The sequence below is a fragment of the Entelurus aequoreus genome, linkage group LG05, assembly GCF_033978785.1.
Source record: "Entelurus aequoreus isolate RoL-2023_Sb linkage group LG05, RoL_Eaeq_v1.1, whole genome shotgun sequence".
Classification (NCBI taxonomy): domain Eukaryota; kingdom Metazoa; phylum Chordata; class Actinopteri; order Syngnathiformes; family Syngnathidae; genus Entelurus; species Entelurus aequoreus.
The window spans coordinates 77,494,298-77,512,940 of NC_084735.1; the positions used below are offsets into that span (position 1 = coordinate 77,494,298).

General features: G+C 36.4%; 1 protein-coding gene across 2 annotated transcripts in view; it reads right to left on the reverse strand.

Annotated features, from left to right (window-relative positions):
- rcc1l (RCC1 like) overlaps positions 1-18,643 on the reverse strand; it is a 34,214-nt gene that overhangs the window by 1,819 nt on the left and 13,752 nt on the right. For both annotated transcript variants that reach the window (XM_062048958.1, XM_062048959.1), the window contains exons 2-11: positions 13,357-13,648; positions 13,166-13,295; positions 8,956-9,084; positions 8,649-8,715; positions 6,467-6,518; positions 6,309-6,393; positions 6,059-6,240; positions 2,664-2,751; positions 2,395-2,568; positions 2,241-2,326 (exon numbers count right to left, since the gene is read on the reverse strand). In XM_062048958.1, the coding sequence (XP_061904942.1) occupies positions 2,241-2,326; positions 2,395-2,568; positions 2,664-2,751; positions 6,059-6,240; positions 6,309-6,393; positions 6,467-6,518; positions 8,649-8,715; positions 8,956-9,084; positions 13,166-13,295; positions 13,357-13,648 (1,285 nt within the window). The remainder of the gene's footprint in view (positions 1-2,240; positions 2,327-2,394; positions 2,569-2,663; positions 2,752-6,058; positions 6,241-6,308; positions 6,394-6,466; positions 6,519-8,648; positions 8,716-8,955; positions 9,085-13,165; positions 13,296-13,356; positions 13,649-18,643) is intronic.

Here is an 18,643-nt window from a genome sequence, read left to right on the forward strand (position 1 = left end):
ATAATAATAAAAAAACAAAAATACTGTAATACATTTTAATAGTCATTAAATTGTGCTAAAATATGCATTAAAAATAGCAAGTGTATGTATTTTAACAGACTGTATTATAAATTAAAAAAAACCAAATATTTTAAATAATATATAGAGTAAATTAATATTTTTTGGCCATTAAAATATTAGCTGTGGGCCATACTTTAAAATAAAAATACATATTCAGTTACATCAACAGGAAACTTTGCATTTGTGTTGTTAATAATAATAATAATAATAATACTAATAATACAACAAGAAATTCTCTTTTGATATTCAATACATTGTAATGATATACATAAAAATGGCAGGTGAGTTCATTTTAACATACTGGGTTAAAATAATAATTGTAATAGTAAAATGTACAATATATATCAATATATTTTGAAGTACATCAATCAATAATTCATATGTTAATTATTTATTTGACAAATGACAAGTTTATCATAACCTAATAAGTTAATATGAATAGCCAGTGTATGTATTTTAACATACTGTATTATAAATAAAAAACATATAAATGTTTTAAATAATATAGTAAGCGGTAGAAAATGGATGGATGGATGGATGGATTTAATATATATTGTGAATAAATTGAGAACAGGAAGTGAACAAAAGTTTTAGCAACTGTTATGTAAAAGAAAAGGGGTAGGATTAAATAAGCTCTGCGTCTTCCTACTCCTTTTCGAACATGTCGAAAAGAGAAACTGGAAATTGTGATGTATCATGTTGTATGCATGCATGTTCGAAATAAACTCAAACTCAACTCAATATAGTAAATTAATATTTTTTGGCCATTTAAATATTAGCTGCAGGCCGTACTTTAAAAGAAAAATACATATTCAGTTATATCAACAGAAAACTTCAACTCGTAGTTTGTACTTTGCACTTGTGTTAATAATAATAATAATAATAATAATAATAACAATAATAATAATAATAAGACAATAAATTATCTTTTGATATTCAATAAATTGTAATGATATACATAAAAATGACAGGTGAGTTAATTTTAACAAAAATAAATAAATAAATAAAAATAAATAATTTAACACACTGGATTAAAATAATAATTGTAATAGTAAAATGTACGGTATGTTAATATATTTTGAAATACATCAATCAATAATTCCTATCTTAATTATTTATTTGACAGATGACGTGTTTATCATAATGTAATAAGTTAATATAAATAGCAAGTGTATGTATTTTAACAAACTGTATTATAAATAAAAACATATAAATGTTTTAAATAATATATATAGTACATTATGCTGGTTGTTCACTATGGCAGAAACATGCTGAGGCTTTCGTCCAGCAGTGGACTGACAACGGCTGATGATGATGATGATGATGATAGTACATTAATATTTTTTGGCCATTAAAATATTAGCTGCGGGCCGTACTGTAAAAGAAAAATACATATTCAGTTATATCAACAGGAAACTTCAACTCGTAGTTTGTACTTTGCACTTGTGTTTATAATAATAATAATAATAAAAATAATAATAATCATAAAACAAGAAATTCTCTTTTGATATTCAATAAATTGTAATGATATACATAAAAATGACAGGTGAGTTCATTTTAACATAACGGATTAAAATAATAATTGTAATAGTCAAATGTACAGTATATTAATATATTTTGAAGTACATCAATCAATAATTCCTATGTTAATTATTTATTTGACAGATGACGTGTTTATCATAATCTAATAAGTTAATATAAATAGCGAGTGTATGTATTTTAACATACTGTATTATAAATCAAAAATGTTTTTAATAATATATATAGTACATTAATATTTTTCGGTCATTAAAATATTAGCTGTGGGCCGTATTTTAAAATGAAAATACATACTCAGTTATATCAACAGAAAACTTCAACTCGTAGTTTGTATTTTGCACTTGTGTTAATAATAATAATAATAATAATAATAATAATAATCATAAAACAAGAAATTATCTTTTGATATTCAATAAATTGTAACGATATACATAAAAATAGCAGGTGAGTTCATTATAACATACTGGATTTAAATAGTAATTGTAATAGTAAAATATACATTATATTAATATATTTTGAAGTACATCAATCAATAATTCATAGGTGAATTATTTATTTGACAAATGACATGTTTATCATTATCTAATAAGTTATTATAAATAGCAAACTAGCACTTATTTTAAACGTATTTTCCTGCTTACCCGCCAGGGAAAGAACTGGTCGTCTCTTCTGCCGATTCCCAAACAACCTCGGATGTTTTTCCCCCAGACGAAGAGCTCGCCGCGATCTGCAAGCAGCGAAACAAATGAAATGAAAGCAGTCTTGTTTTTTGTTTTTTTACCAAGACTTATTTACCCGTCACGGCCGCAAAGTGAGTCAGGCCACATCGGATCTTGGTGACGACGACCGAGGGGTTGAAGTCGGAGAGCCCGAACAGCGTGGGCGGAATCATCTCGGGAACGGACGACTCTGAAAGCTTGGGGCCTTTTCCCAGAATGCCGTAGCCCCAAACGAACACCTCGCCTCTCTCTGGAAAACAGACCACGTTTTTTTGCTTATTTTGTCCAGAAAAAAACGTTAAAACTCAGCGACACGTCGCTACAATTTTGTTTTGGTGTCCTGACCATTGAGGACGGCCACCTGCGTGCCGCCGCATGCCGCCTGCACCACCTTCCCACAGCCTCTCAGGGGGACGTGACGAGGAACGTTGATCTGAAATCAAGAGCAGTGCCCCAGCACACCCACAACATGAGCAATTTGTTATATATTCATATGGTAGATATATTTTGTTTTAATTAGGAGTGAGGGCACAAAAGATTGTTTCCCACAAATCCTGTCAAGCAACAACTGGAAAAAGGTGTCATGAGACCAGTAAACTAAATCCCAACAATGTGCTAATTTACAATGGAACAGATGCTTGATCATTTGACTTTTTAATAGTTTTATCGCCTCACCTCCAAAAAATTCCCCCGAGCTTGCTTAGAATATATTCGTATGAATGCTCATTATTTTATACAAATATTCTACATGATATATTTATTACAACACATTTTAATCTAGTAATAGTGGAATATATATTATTTTATTTATGTGCTATTGTTTACATTTATGAATTATTTACTATCTTGAAAAACCTAATTTATTTTACTTATTTAATTCTAAAGGTGAAACTTTTTTTTAATTCACTACACACAAGTGACATTTTTCGACTTGGGGGACGCATTGGGCTAAAACAATTTGGCCGGGGGCCGAAAACCGACTGCATGTACAGTAACTGTGTGTGTGTGTGTGTGTGTGTGTGTGTGTATGTATGTATGTATGTATGTATGTTGTATATGTATATATATATATATATATATATATATATATATATATATATAGATAGATAGATAGATAGATAGATAGATAGATAGATAGATAGATAGATATATATATATATATATATATATATATATCAAGAGCAGTGCCCCATATATATATATATATATATATTTTAAATTTTATATATATATATATATATATATATATATATATACTATTATTAGTAGTATTAATATTACTAGTATTAATAGGATGGCTATATAATTAGTATAATGGATATATAATTAATATAATTGGATATTAAGAGTATGTGTGGACAGCACGGTGGAAGAGGGGTTATTGTGTCTGCCTCACAATAGTAGTCGTGAGTTCAATCCCGGGCTCGGGATCTTTCTGTGTGGAGTTAGCATGTCCTCCCCGTGACTGCGTGGGTTCCCTCCGGGTACTCCGGCTTCCTCCCACCTCCAAAAACATGCACCTGGGGATAGGTGGATTGGCAACACTAAAATTGGCCCTAGTGTGTGAATGTGAGTGTGAATGTCGTCTGTCTATCTGTGTTGGCCCTGCGATGAGGTGGCGACTTGTCCAGGGTGTACCCCGCCTTCCGCCCGATTGTAGCTGAGATAGGCTCCAGCGCCCCCCGCGACCCCGAAGGGAATAAGCGGTAGAAAATGGATGGATGGATTAAGAGTATGTGAAAGTTGGACTCCTCCCTTGTTTACTTCCGTGATGACCTTCTGAAAGATTTGTAATCAATCTGAAATATCAAGCAGCTAAAATGAGCCGAACATGGATACGTGTAGAGTGTTTTACATTTTTTCCCATCGTGCACTCTAATGGATATAAATGGGTGTAATTAAAAAATGTTTTAATGGTGTTTGGATGTTTTTCATAATAGCTCAACGAGAGAATGCCAAGAGTGTGCAAAGCAGTAATCAGAGCAAAGAGTGGCTATTTTGAAGAAACTACAATATAAAACATTTTATACCGCTTGTCCCTTTTGGAGTCGCGGGGGGTGCTGGAGCCTATCTCAGCTGCTGGAAGGCGGAGTACACTCTGGACAAGTCGCCACCTCATCACAGATGGATGGATGAATGGATGGATACAATATAAAACATGTTTTCAATTATTTCACCTTTTTTGTTAAGTACATAACTCCACATGTGTTCATTCATAGTTTTGATGCCTTCAGTGACAATCTACAATGTAAATAGTCATGAAAATAAAGAAAATGCATTGAATGAGAAGGTGTGTCCAAACTTTTGGCCTGTACTGTATATATATATATATATATATATATATATATATATATATATATATATATATATACTACCGTTCAAAAGTTTGGGGTCACATTGAAATGTCCTTATTTTTGAAGGAAAAGCACTGTACTTTTCAATGAAGGTAACTTTAAACTAGTCTTAACTTTAAAGAAATACACTCTATACATTGCTAATGTGGTAAATGACTATTCTAGCTGCAAATGTCTGGTTTTTGGTGCAATATCTACATAGGTGTATAGAGGCCCATTTCCAGCAACTATCACTCCAGTGTTCTAATGGTACAATGTGTTTGCTCATTGGCTCAGAAGGCTAATTGATGATTAGAAAACCCTTGTGCAATCATGTTCACACATCTGAAAACAGTTTAGCTTGTTACAGAAGCTACAAAACTGACCTTCCTTTGAGCAGATTGAGTTTCTGGAGCATCACATTTGTGGGGTCAATAAAACACTCAAAATGGCCAGAAAAAGACAACTTTCATCTGAAACTCGACAGTCTATTCTTGTTCTTAGAAATGAAGGCTATTCCACAAAATTGTTAGGGTGACCCCAAACTTTTGAACGGTAGTGTATATATATATATATATATATATATATATATATATATATATACATATATGTTTATGTAAAATTAAAAAATGTAATGTATTTTTATAATTATAGCACAAAGCCAACAAAACACCAAAATGTGGTAGTTCATCAAATGTGGAACATGGTAAGAAAATGTATCATTATAAACTAGCAATCTAACTGCAAATACCTCCTGACTATTGTCTTAGTCTTAATTATACTTGTGAAATCTACTCTACTGACTTTTTTTTTTGATAGTCTAATTTATTGACATGTGCCTGTGTATAAATATTACTTATTCCTGAATTAATAAATCCACTGTTATTATTATTACTACTAATAATAATAACAATAATGGTTTATATCTTAAAAATTTATAAAAATAAAAACATATTTTAATAATTCATTCTTTTTCTTTTTTTTTAACAAATTATATAACATTTTAATAATATTAATATTAATCATATCGTCATTATTGTATCAAATATTATTATTAAAAATGTATGTTCACAAATAAATAATTGAATTAATAAATAAACAGCAATAAGTAGTAATGAGAATAATTATTAGCAATGCAATGCACTTCTGTATAGGTTGTATTCAATCACGTGACTTTTGAACGGAAGTATGCGATGTAGTGGGCCACCAAACCAACATGGCAACTGTGCCGCTAACAGTGTGCAAACTATCTGAGTATGCAAGGGGCCTAGATTGTATCACTAAAAGCAAATACGAGCAAAAAATGCAAACTATGCTATATAATCCTTGACTGAGGTCAGGTGAACACAACCTATTGGAACAATAATTGTGGTACTGCCCCCTGGTGGACAGCTCGTTCGTCCTCACCTGTGTTGCTTCGGTGATGGAGGCCAGCTGACGGTACTCCGAGTTGCCCCACCCGTACAGCTGTCCATCCTCCGACACGGCCAGGCTGCAGTCTCCATAGGTGCTGATCTGCTGCACCGCCACCCCCGCCAGGTCCCCCGCCACCTGGGTGGGTGTGGAGCACACCTTGTGGTGTCCCACACCTGCAATGAATGGAAATTCAATTAAAGCAAAAAAAAAAAAAAAAAAAGACAGATTGTTTGTTTCCCACCTGTCTGTCCATCCGCCCCCCACCCACAAGCGTACACTTGTCCCGCCTCCGTCAGGAAGAGGCTGTGGTCCTGTCCACACGCCACCTAGAGGAGGAGGAGAGAAGACACCAGTCAGACCGATACGAGCCATCGCGTCATCTTATTGGTCGACACTAACCTGTACCACCTTGCTGCCAATGCCCTCTATCTTGTGAAGCACGTGACTGCCACTGTTGGCACAACATAACATGTCATATTTACAACAGAAGGGAATTGTTTTCATCTTTCAGGCAGTAATAAAATTTTGTCTTTTTGTCACTGCTTGGCAGCAACCAGCAGAGGGCGCATCGCTTTCAGGCCCGACTACAATAGTTTGCTGCAGAAAACACAACAGGGGGAACATAATTGTTGTGGATTGCAGACGAGAGCATTGTAACCACCATAGATCTATTGTTTCTAGTTTTAATGCATGGATGTAGTACATCTTTTATCTCTTTTTCCTAGTTTTAATGCATAGATGTAGTACATCCTTTATCTCTTCTTTCTAGTTTTAATGCATGGATATAGTACATCTTTTATCTCTTCTTTCTAGTTTTAATGCATGGATGTAGTACATCTTTTATCTCTTCTTTCTAGTTTTAATGCATGCATGTAGTACATCTTTTATCTCTTTTTTTCTAGTTTTAATGCATTGATGTACCGTAGTACATCTTGTATCTCTTTTGTCTAGTTTTAATGCATGCATGTAGTACATCTTTTATCTCGTTTCTAGTTTTAATGCATGGATGTAGTACATCTTTTATCTCTTCTTTCTAGTTTTAATGCATGGATGTAGTACATCTTTTATCTCTTCTTTCTAGTTTTAATGCATGGATGTAGTACATCTTTTATCTCTTCTTTCTAGTTTTAATGCATGGATGTAGTACATCTTTTATCCCTTCTTTCTAGTTTTAATGCATGGATGTAGTACATCTTTTATCTCTTATTTCTAGTTTTAATGCATGGATGTAGTACATCTTTAATCTCTTTTTTCTAGTTTTAATGCATGGATGTAGTACATCTTTTATCTCTTCTTTCTAGTTTTAATGCATGGATGTAGTATATCTTTTATCTCTTTTTTCTAATTTTAATGAATAGATGTAGTATATCTTTTATCTCTTTTTTTCTAGTTTTAATGCATGAATGTAGTACATCTTTTATTTTCTACTTTGAAACTTTGAAAGTACAGTATTGTTGTACACACCTACAACGCACCCACCATACATAATTTTTTTATTTTTATTTAAATGCACGGATGTAGACAACCACAATGTACCTCACCGCACAGTTTTTATTTTCTGCTATAAGTGTACAGTGTGCTTTCAATGCATGGATGTAGACGACCGCAACGTATCTAACGTACATATTTTATTCTTAACTTTAAAAGCATGGTTGTATTGTATGCAGTGTTCCCAGTTATTTTGAAAAAGTCATCAGATTACTGATTACTCCTTGAAAATGTAACTTGGTTAGTTGACTAAAAAAATCCCAACAAAATAAAAATGACATTTTTAAATTAAAAAAACATACATTTAAAAAAAACCAAAAAACACTAAAACTAAAAAGTAACACGATCAAACTTATTAAAATTAAAGAAAACAAAAAAAGATGAAACAGACATAGATCAACTTACTAAAGATCGACCGATTATCAGCGCCGATATTTGTTATTATGACGTAATCATTATGGGCTAGAACTACATCAGCAGATACAATAATTACGCATATGATGCTCGTATTTAGCTCCAAATATCATCGGCCTCCTTAACTACTAATATTTGGTATCGGTCGTGGCCCTGAAAAAAACATATTGGTCGATCTCTACAACTTACAAATAAGAATAACTTTATTAACATTGTTTGTAGTCTGTACCATTAAATATTTAAAGTGCATCAATTTGCCTCAAAAAAATAAATATCTCCTTATTTAAAAATATAAAAAACATTTTAAAGACTTGAACCATTTGATACTGAAAAAATAAATTAACTCCATAAACTCCAATAATAAATTCAAATCAACAAAGGAGAAAAATATATTTAAAACTCTTTAACCTACAAAGCAAAAATGAATGAATGTGCGGATTTTTTTTTAAAAAGTATATATATAAATAAAATGATGCAATGAGCACGTTTTGCAGTGCACAGCTTTTCGAAGCATGGTTTGAGGCCTTTTCACACGCCCCCCACTATTTTAGAAAGACTTTATGACAGCAACACGTCACTTATTGCATGTAAAACTCTTGCATTGTTTCCTTGGTCATTAGGTAGATGTGCCTAATGTTGTGACAGCTGAGTATAAATTGCCAAATGAAAGACCACACACCTGTAGGCTTCGTCCTCCACTATGCGCCGTCCACATTGCCCATAGGAATTGTTTCCCATGCTGAACACTGGGAGAGGAGAGATAGAACAATAACAGATGGTGAGGAGAACATCAAACTAGATAAATTACAACGTTCTCGTCTGTCGGTGACATTGAAGAGAGCATCTGCACGCTATTGGACTGCATGTACCCCGGGGAGGACTCTAATGGGTTTATTACGTGCGACGTAGCAGCTGCTTCATACCCAGGACGCGTACACACTCACCGACACACACACACACCAAACAGTGAGTCATGAGTCACTCACCTCCCTCCTGATCAGTGAGGACCAGAGAGTGAGCTCGGCCACATGACACTTGAGCCACTCGGGTCCGCTGGGGCTCGACGAGGGGGAGCGCCACCGGTGACGGTTCCAACACGTAGTCGTAGCTCACGTCTACGCAGGCGGGGGACATAAACACCATAAGGACAGTGAAGCCTCCGACATAAGACAAGATTTAAAGCAACACGATTTGGTTTAATTGTTGCAACAGCTTGAGGCCATGGTGCTATAACACAGATGTACCACTAGAGGGTGCTATTGTTACAGGCTGAGACCACTTCAACTGAAAATGTTAAAGATGAATGAATAATAGAGGTGGGAATCTTACGATTCAATCTCATTCCAATTCTTGGGGTGACGATTCCATTCAGTAAATATAATTAAACTTTTTCAAAACATGTTACAAAAAAAAACCTCCTTTTGGTTGCTGACTTATGACATACACACGCAGCCAGTAAGCATGGAGACGGTCTAAAAAAGTATTTTTGTAAAACTGGTTCCCTAAAATTAAATATCTAAAAGGATTTTTTTTAAATTATGCATCGATTAAGAATTGCAATAAATAAAAGTTGTGATTTGGATGTGTATCAATTTTTTTTAAGCACCCCTAACGAGGATTACTTCTATTATTTACAAAAAATTCTTAAATAATATTTTGTGTTTGTATTTTTTTACAATACTATAATGTAATGCCCAAATATACATATATGTATACATACACACATATTATATAATATATATAATATGTACTGTACATATTTATAATATATATATATAATTGATACATATATTTATTTATTTATTTTTTTTTAAGCATATTGTACAACCTAATTAAGCATTTCCAAGCCCAAAAATGGCTGAATAAACTAAAAATATCCACACTAGAGTCGTACTGGCCACTAGAGGAGACCAAACCAATCAGAGTATGTTGTTCAGTATCGCAGCCACTGATTGGCTCAGCAGCATTATTTTATAGGATTGCCGAAAGGGTGGTATTTCATGTCTAGAAGGCTCTCATAATGTTGAAAAATGGTCGTAAACAGTTTTTTTATTCTCCAGCTATGAGAATATTTATAATTAATGATTCCTACTTCACGGAAATTAATTATTCGTGGTTATATTCGGGAACCAATAAACGACTGTATACCAAAATAGTCATAAAATGAAATAATTTTGTACAATATAAATCTTAACTATGGAAAATACTTTTTATTTTGTGGTTTCTCAAGGGAACTATACATATTCAGTCGGCTAATGAGACTTTGTAAGTTGTGGGTGTTAATCACATCCCTACTCGTATCGTATTTTATTTGGCTTTAGTTTAGGTTATTTTTAATTGTTTAATTGTAACTTAATTGTTTTAATTTGTTTTCATTGTGATTTATTTTAGTTATTTATTTACAAACCCCGTTTCCATATGAGTTGGGAAGTTGTGTTAGATGTAAATATCAATTCATCTCAATCAACAACTGCACCTCCTCCACTGCCCCAGTCACCCACGGCGTCCCCCAAGGCTCAGTACTTGGCCCCCTACTCTTCACCATCTACCTCCTGCCCCTCGGTCAGATCCTCCGCCACCACGGCCTTCAATTTCCCTGCTATGCCGACGACACACAACTATACCTTTCCACCACGACCATCACCCCAGCCACCCACTCCACCCTCACCACCTGCCTCACAGACATAAAAACCTGGATGCAAAAAAACTTTCTAAAACTCAACTGCAACAAATCTGAAATAATTATAATTGGCCCCGACTCCCTCACTCGCTCCACTCAGGACTTTTCATTAAACATCGACGGCTCCCTTGTCACTACCTCCACCCACATCCGCAATCTAGGTGTAATCTTCGACCCTACCCTCTCATTCCTCCCCCACGTAAACCACATCACCAAAACTGCATTCTTCCACCTCAGAAACATTGCCCGTCTCCGGCCCTCCCTCACACCCTCTGCTGCCGAAACCCTCATCCACGCCTTCATCTCATCCCGGTTAGACTATTGCAACAGCATCCTCTACGGCATCACTTCCAAAACCCTCAATAAACTGCAATATGTCCAGAACTCCGCTGCCCGCCTGCTCACCGGAACCCGCTCCAGAGAGCACATCACACCTGTCCTTCATGACCTCCACTGGCTGCCTGTCGAATACAGAATCCCCTTTAAAATACTCCTCACCACCTACAAGGCACTCCATAACCTGGCTCCACCCTACCTCTCTGACCTCCTCCAGCCACACGTCCCGTCCCGTTCCCTCAGGTCTAGTGATGCTGGCCTCCTGGAGGTCCCCAAGACCAGGCGCCGAACCTGGGGCGACAGGGCCTTCTCCGTGGCTGCCCCCTCTCTCTGGAACGCTCTCCCCAGGCACATCAGAGATGCCCCCTCCCTCCCTACCTTCAAAACCACCCTAAAAACTCACCTCTTCACATTAGCCTTTCCAAACTGACCCTGCCCTTGGTGTTTCTTTATTATTTTTTTTCTTTTCTTAGTTTCTTTTCCTAATAAAGTTGTTTTAATCCCCCCCCCACACACACATGTAAAGCGACTTTGGGTATTTAGAAAAGCGCTATATAAATCCCAGGTATTATTATTATTAAATATAAACGGAATACAATGATTTGCAAATCCTTTTCAACCCATATTCAATTGAATGCACTACAAAGACAAGATATTTGATGTTCAAACTCATAAACTTTATTTTTTTTTTGCAAATAATAATTAACTTAGAATTTCATGGCTGCAACACATGCCAAAGTAGTTGGGAAATGGCATGTTTGCCACTGTGTTACATGGCCTTTCCTTTTAACAACACTCAGTAAACGTTTGGGAACTGAGGAGACACATTTTTTAAGCTTCTCAGGTGGAATTCCTTCCCATTCTTGCTTGATGTACAGCTTAAGTTGTTCAACATTCCGGGGGTCTCCGTTGTGGTATTTTAGGCTTCATAATGTGCCACACATTTTCAATGGGAGACAGGTCTGGACTACAGGCAGGCCAGTCTAGTACCCGCACTCTTTTACTATGAAGCCACGTTGATGTAACACGTGGCTTGGCATTGTCTTGCTGAAATAAGCAGGGGCGTCCATGGTAACGTTGCTTGGATGGCAACATATGTTGCTCCAAAACCTGTATGTACCTTTCAGCATTAATGGCGCCTTCACAGATGTGAAGTTACCCATGTCTTGGGCACTAATACACCCCCATACCATCACAGATGCTGGCTTTTCAACTTTGCGCCTATAACAATCCGGATGGTTCTTTTCCTCTTTGGTCCGGAGGACACGACGTCCACAGTTTCCAAAAACAATTTGAAATGTGGACTCGTCAGACCACAGAACACTTTTCCACTTTGTATCAGTCCATCTTAGATGAGCTCAGGCTCAGCGAAGCCGACGGCGTTTCTGGGTGTTGTTGATAAACGGTTTTCGCCTTGCATAGGAGAGTTTTAACTTGCACTTACAGATGTAGCGACCAACTGTAGTTACTGACAGTGGGTTTCTGAAGTGTTCCTGAGCCCATGTGGTGATATCCTTTACACACTGATGTCGCTTGTTGATGCAGTACTGCCTGAGGGATCGAAGGTCACGGGCTTAGCTGCTTACGTGCAGTGATTTCTCCAGATTCTCTGAACCCTTTGATGATATTACGGACCGTAGATGGTGAAATCCCTAAATTCCTTGCAATAGCTGGTTGAGAAAGATTTTTCTTAAACTGTTCAACAATTTGCTCACGCATTTGTTGACAAAGTGGTGACCCTCGCCCCATCCTTGTTTGTGAATGACTGAGCATTTCATGGAATCTACTTTTATATCCATTCATGGCACCCACCTGTTCCCAATTTGCCTGTTCACCTGTGGGATGTTCCAAATAAGTGTTTGATGAGCATTCCTCAACTTTATCAGTATTTATTGCCACCTTTCCCAACTTCTTTGTCACGTGTTGCTGGCATCAAATTCTAAATTTAATGATTATTTGCAAAAAAAAAAAAGTTTATCAGTTTGAACATCAAATATGTTGTCTTTGTAGCAACAATGATTTGCAAATCATTGTATTCCGTTTATATTTACATCTAACACAATTTCCCAACTCATATGGAAACGGGGTTTGTAGTAATTCTGTACAGCACTTTGGTGGACTAGGAGTTTAAAAGTGCTGAAGTTGGATATGTTGGATGAAAAACACCATCTCAGTCTTACGTCGACTGTGCTGCGTGCGTTGAAATCCCAGCTGGGAGTCCTTGTTCAAGCCCATGCCCCATAGCTTGGTGACATCTTTGGTGGAGGAGGCGATGAGTGTGAAGCCGTAACCACAAGCCGCTGAGGAGATCTAAAACAGGAAAAATAAGTCAACAAGAGCCATTTCTGAGACTACCACCTCGTCAATCTACCTGCTCTGCCGTTTCCAATCTGTAAGGCGTGAGCTGGTATTTGCGAGGCTTCTTCCGGCCGCTGTCCGGCACGACGAAGCTGGGAATGCCGAGCGCTCCGGTGAAGCTGAAGCCCCACACAAACACTTTGTGGCTGGGCTTCTTGTGCTGACCCACGTACTGAAAGACTGGAACGCTGCTGCTGCCTTTCTCCTGCCTGTTTGAGGCCGCGCTGAGCGTCGCATAGCCGCGGGCATCAAATCCTGAGACGATGCTGCGTCTAATGCACAGTCGCACATGTGGAAGAGCCATCCTGCAGAACGAGAGATTATTATTCAATAAATCAACACTTTTAAATGTCGCTTGCAGAGGTTATGGCAATATTATGTCAGATTGTATATTTTAAAACAACATAACGTGACACTGACAAAAGCAGTGTGTCTTAATTGTTTTCTGTTACACAGTATCATTTGTCTAAAAATGTGTCATAAGTACACCTCTGCATAACATTGTATTCTTATCAACATTAAAGAAAACAAAAAATAGCAATATTATGTCAGATTGAATATTTTAAAACAACATAACGTGACACTAACAAAAGCAGTATGCTTATTTGTTTTCTGTTACACAGTATCATTTGTCTAAACATGTGTTATAAGTACACCTCTGCATAACATTGTATTCTTATTAACATTAAAGAAAACAAAAATGGCAATATTATGTCAGATTGAATATTCTAAAACAACATAACGTGACACTAACAAAAGCAGTATGCTTATTTGTTTTCTGTTACACAGTATCATTTGTCTAAACATGTGTTATAAGTACACCCCTGCATAACATTGTATTCTTATTAACATTAAAGAAAACAAAAAATGGCAATATTATGTCAGATTGAATATTTTAAAACAACATAACATGACACTAACAAAAGCAGTATGCTTATTTGTTTTCTGTTACACAGTATCATTTGTCTAAACATGTGTTATAAGTACACCCCTGCATAACATTGTATTCTTATTAACATTAAAGAAAACAAAAAATGGCAATATTATGTCAGATTGAATATTCTAAAACATAACGTGACACTAACAAAAGCAGTACGTCCTATTTGTTTTCTGTTAAACAGTATTATTTGTCTAAAAATGTGTTATAAGTACACCTCTGCATAACATTGTATTCTTATTAACATTAAAGAAAACAAAAAATGGCAATATATCAGATTGAATATTTTAAAACAACATAACGTGACACTGACAAAAGCAGTGTATCTTAATTGTTTTCTGTTACACAGTATCATTTGTCTAAAAATGTGTTATACGTACACCTCTGCATAACATTGTATTCTTATCAACATTAAGGAAAACATGATTTAGGTGCATCAATTTGACTGAAGTACAAAAAATATATATAAATCCTTATTTAAACTATAAACATTTTATGACAGACTCGAAGCATTTGATACTGTAAAATAACATTAAACAAACCAATAATAAATTCTAAATGATCATCAACATTAACTTTATATAAAACACTTGAACCTAAAAAAACCAAACACGAATAAAACAATTCGTACCGATTTTTTTATTTTACCATAACGATCAAAAATCAGCTCGGCTAGTCTTTACAAGTCACTCAGAAAGCAAACATAGCATTAGCACTAGATACACTACCGTTCAAAAGTTTGGGGTCACCCAAACAATTTTGTGGAATAGCCTTCATTTCTAAGAACAAGAATACACTGTCGAGTTTCATATGAAAGTTCTCTTTTTCTGGCCATTTTGAGCGTTTAATTGACCCCACAAATGTGATGCTCCAAAAACTCAATCTGCTCAAAGGAAGGTCAGTCTTGTAGCTTCTGTAACGAGCTAAACTGGTTTCAGATGTGTGAACATGATTGCACAAGGGTTTTCTAATCATCAATTAGTCTTCTGAGCCAATGAGCAAACACATTGTACCATTAGAACAATGGAGTGATAGTTGCTGGAAATGGGCCTCTATACACCTATGTAGATATTGCACCAAAAAGCAGACATTTGCAGCTAGAATAGTCATTTACCACATTAGCAATGTATAGAGTGTATTTCTTTAAAGTTAAGACTAGTTTAAAGTTATCTTCATTGAAAAGTACAGTGCTTTTCCTTCAAAAATAAGGACATTTCAATGTGACCCCAAACTTTTGAACGGTAGTGTAGCTACATGTCTTTTTGCAGCAACTTTAGATAGGAAGAGTAAGGTAAAATGAGAAGTCGGAAGAATCCGAAAAGTATAACTTTAGTTTCTGATTTGTGCGTGTTATTTTCCTCTAGAAAACAAATTGTTGAGGTTAGTTTAAAAGGATCGTTTGATATTTTTGTAGATTATGGCAGTAGTACAGAATTGAGCTAATAAACTAAACACACAGACAGAACTATAGCAAGACTACTTCAATAATCCAAAAGAAAATAAATAAAATACATCAGCCACTTAACATTAATCATAGCACAGGACAAGGAGGTAGATAAAAAAAAAACAATTACCACTTAAGACTGAATGACTAGATTGACTCAAACTAAAAATTAAAAAGGGAAATTTAATAGAGAAAAATATCAATATCAACTATAATACATTACTATATATAATTTTACATTATCATGCTGTTCAGATATGTTTATAATGTGACATAATTCACTGACAGCTACTGTACTGTTAGAGATGCTACCTCAGTAGAAGCATTTAAAGGCCTACTGACACCCACTACTACCGACCACGCAGTCTGATAGTTTATATATCAATGATGAAATCTTAACATTGCAACACATGCCAATACGGCCGGGTTAACTTATAAAGGGCAATTTTAAATTTCCCGCTAAACTTCCGGTTGAAAACGTCTATGTATGATGACGTATGCGCGTGACGTCAATCGTTGAACCGGAAGTATTGGTACACCATTGAATCCAATACAAAAAGCTCTGTTTTCATCTCAAAATTCCACAGCATTCTGGACATCTGTGTTGGTGAATCTTTTGCAATTTGTTTAATGAACAATGAAGACTGCAAAGAAGAAAGTTGTAGGTGGGATCGGTGTATTAGCGGCGGACTACAGCAACACAACCAGGAGGACTTTGAGATGGATAGCAGACTCGCTAGCCGACGACCTCACCTTGACTTCCTCCGTCTCCGGGCCGCCGACCGCATCTATGATCGTCGCTCCGTTGATCGCTGGAACGCAGGTGAGCACGGGTGTTGATGAGCAGATGAGGGCTGGCTGGCGTAGGTGGATAGCTAATGTTTTTAGCATAGCTCTGTAGAGGTCCCGTTGCTAAGTTAGCTTCAATGGCGTCGTTAGCAACAGCATTGTTAAGCTTTGCCAGCCTGGAAAGCATTAACCGTGTATTTACATGTGCATGGTTTAATAGTATTGTTGATTTTCTGTCTATCCTTCCAGTCAGGGGTTTATTTCTTTTGTTTCTATCTGCATTTAAGCCCGATGTGCTATCACGTTAGCTCCGTAGCTAAAGTGCTTCGCCGATGTATTGTCGTGGAGCTAAAAGTCACTGTGAATGTCCATTTCGCGTTCTCGATTCTCATTTTCAAGAGGATATAGTATCCGAGGTGGTTTAAAATACAAATCCGTGATCCACAATAGAAAAAGGAAAGTGTGGAATCCAATGAACCCTTGTACCTAATTTACGGTCAGAGCGAAAAAAGATACGCCCTGCACTACACTCTAGTCCTTCACTCTCACATTCCTCATCCACGAATCTTTCATCCACGCTCAAATTAATGGGATAATCGTTGCTTTCTCGGTCCGAATCGCTCTGGCTGCATGGTAAACAATGGGGAAATGTGAGGAGCCTTTCCACCTGTGACGTCACGCTACTTCCGGTACAGGCAAGGCTTTTTTTTATCAGCGACCAAAAGTTGCGAACTTTATCGTCGACGTTCTCTACTAAATCCTTTCAGCAAAAATATGGCAATATCGCAAAATGATCAAGTATGACACATAGAATGGACCTGCTATCCCCGTTTAAATAAAAAACATTCATTTAAGTAGGCCTTTAAGTCCCATCTTGAAACTCATTTGTATACACTAGACTTTAAATAGACCCTCCTTTTAGACCAGTTGATCTGCCGTCTCTTTTCTGCTCTGCCACCCTCTCCTGCGTGGAGAGGTTATTAAGTGACCACTGACCACAGATGAGGAGCTAGCTGTTCAAAGTGGGGACCCGGGGTGGACCACTCATCTGTGCAAGGTTTCTCATTGTATCCCAATGGGTTGAGTCATTTCTTGCCCTGATGTGTCGTTGTGGCTTGTGCAGCCCTTTGAGTTTTTGGTCCGGCCCTCACTGACTTGGGACCATTGCAAAATGATGTGCGTCCCAAAGTCACCAGCCTTGGCGTCACTATAGACAGCGATTTTAAACTTGACAAACAAGTCAATGGCGTTTTAAAATCGTGTTTTTATCATCTTCGTCTTTTAGTAAAGGTAAAACCGTTTTTATCTTTTAACCTTTTTGAAGAAGTCGTGCATGCTTTTATTTCAAGTCGCCTGGACTACTGCAATGCACTTTATGCTGGCATTAGCCAAAAAGCTCTCTCCCGGTTGCAGTTAGTCCAGAACGCGGCAGCATGACTTTTAACAGGGGCCAGGAAACGCGAGCATAACACCAATTCTTGAGAGTTTGCACTGGCTCCCTGTTCATTTTAGAATTGATTTTAAAACCTTGCTGTAAAGCTTTACATGGACTGGCACCTCAGTATATCTCGGACCTCATCCAAATTTACACTCCTGCGCGCGCTCTGAGGTCCGAGAGCCAGCTCTTGCTCGTGGTGCCCAAGACGAGACTTAAAACCAGGGGAGACAGGGCCTTCTCTGTGGTCGGCCGTAAGCTCTGGAACACTCTGCCCCTCCATGTTCAAACTGCTTCCACAGTGGAGTGTTTTAAGTCTCGTCTTAAGACCCACTTTTATTCTTTGGCTTTTAACACTACGTGAGTTGTGTGGTCTGCTGTCCTCTGTGGGGTTTTTTTGTTTTGTTTTTTTATAAATTTTGATTTCTATTTACTGTTTTAATTGGTTTTACCCTTTAAAATCCTTTTTAATCATATTTATTTTTATATTGTTTTTATATTGGTTTTATATTTATTTATTTTTTGTTTTTATTCAGTCATTGGTGGAGCATAATATTGTTTTTAATATTGTTTTTAACATGGCTGTGCAGCACTTTGGAAACATTGTTGCTGTTTAAATGTGCTATATAAATAAAGTGGATTGGATTGGATTGGATTGAGACACTTGTGATTAAGGGCTATATAAATAAACTTTG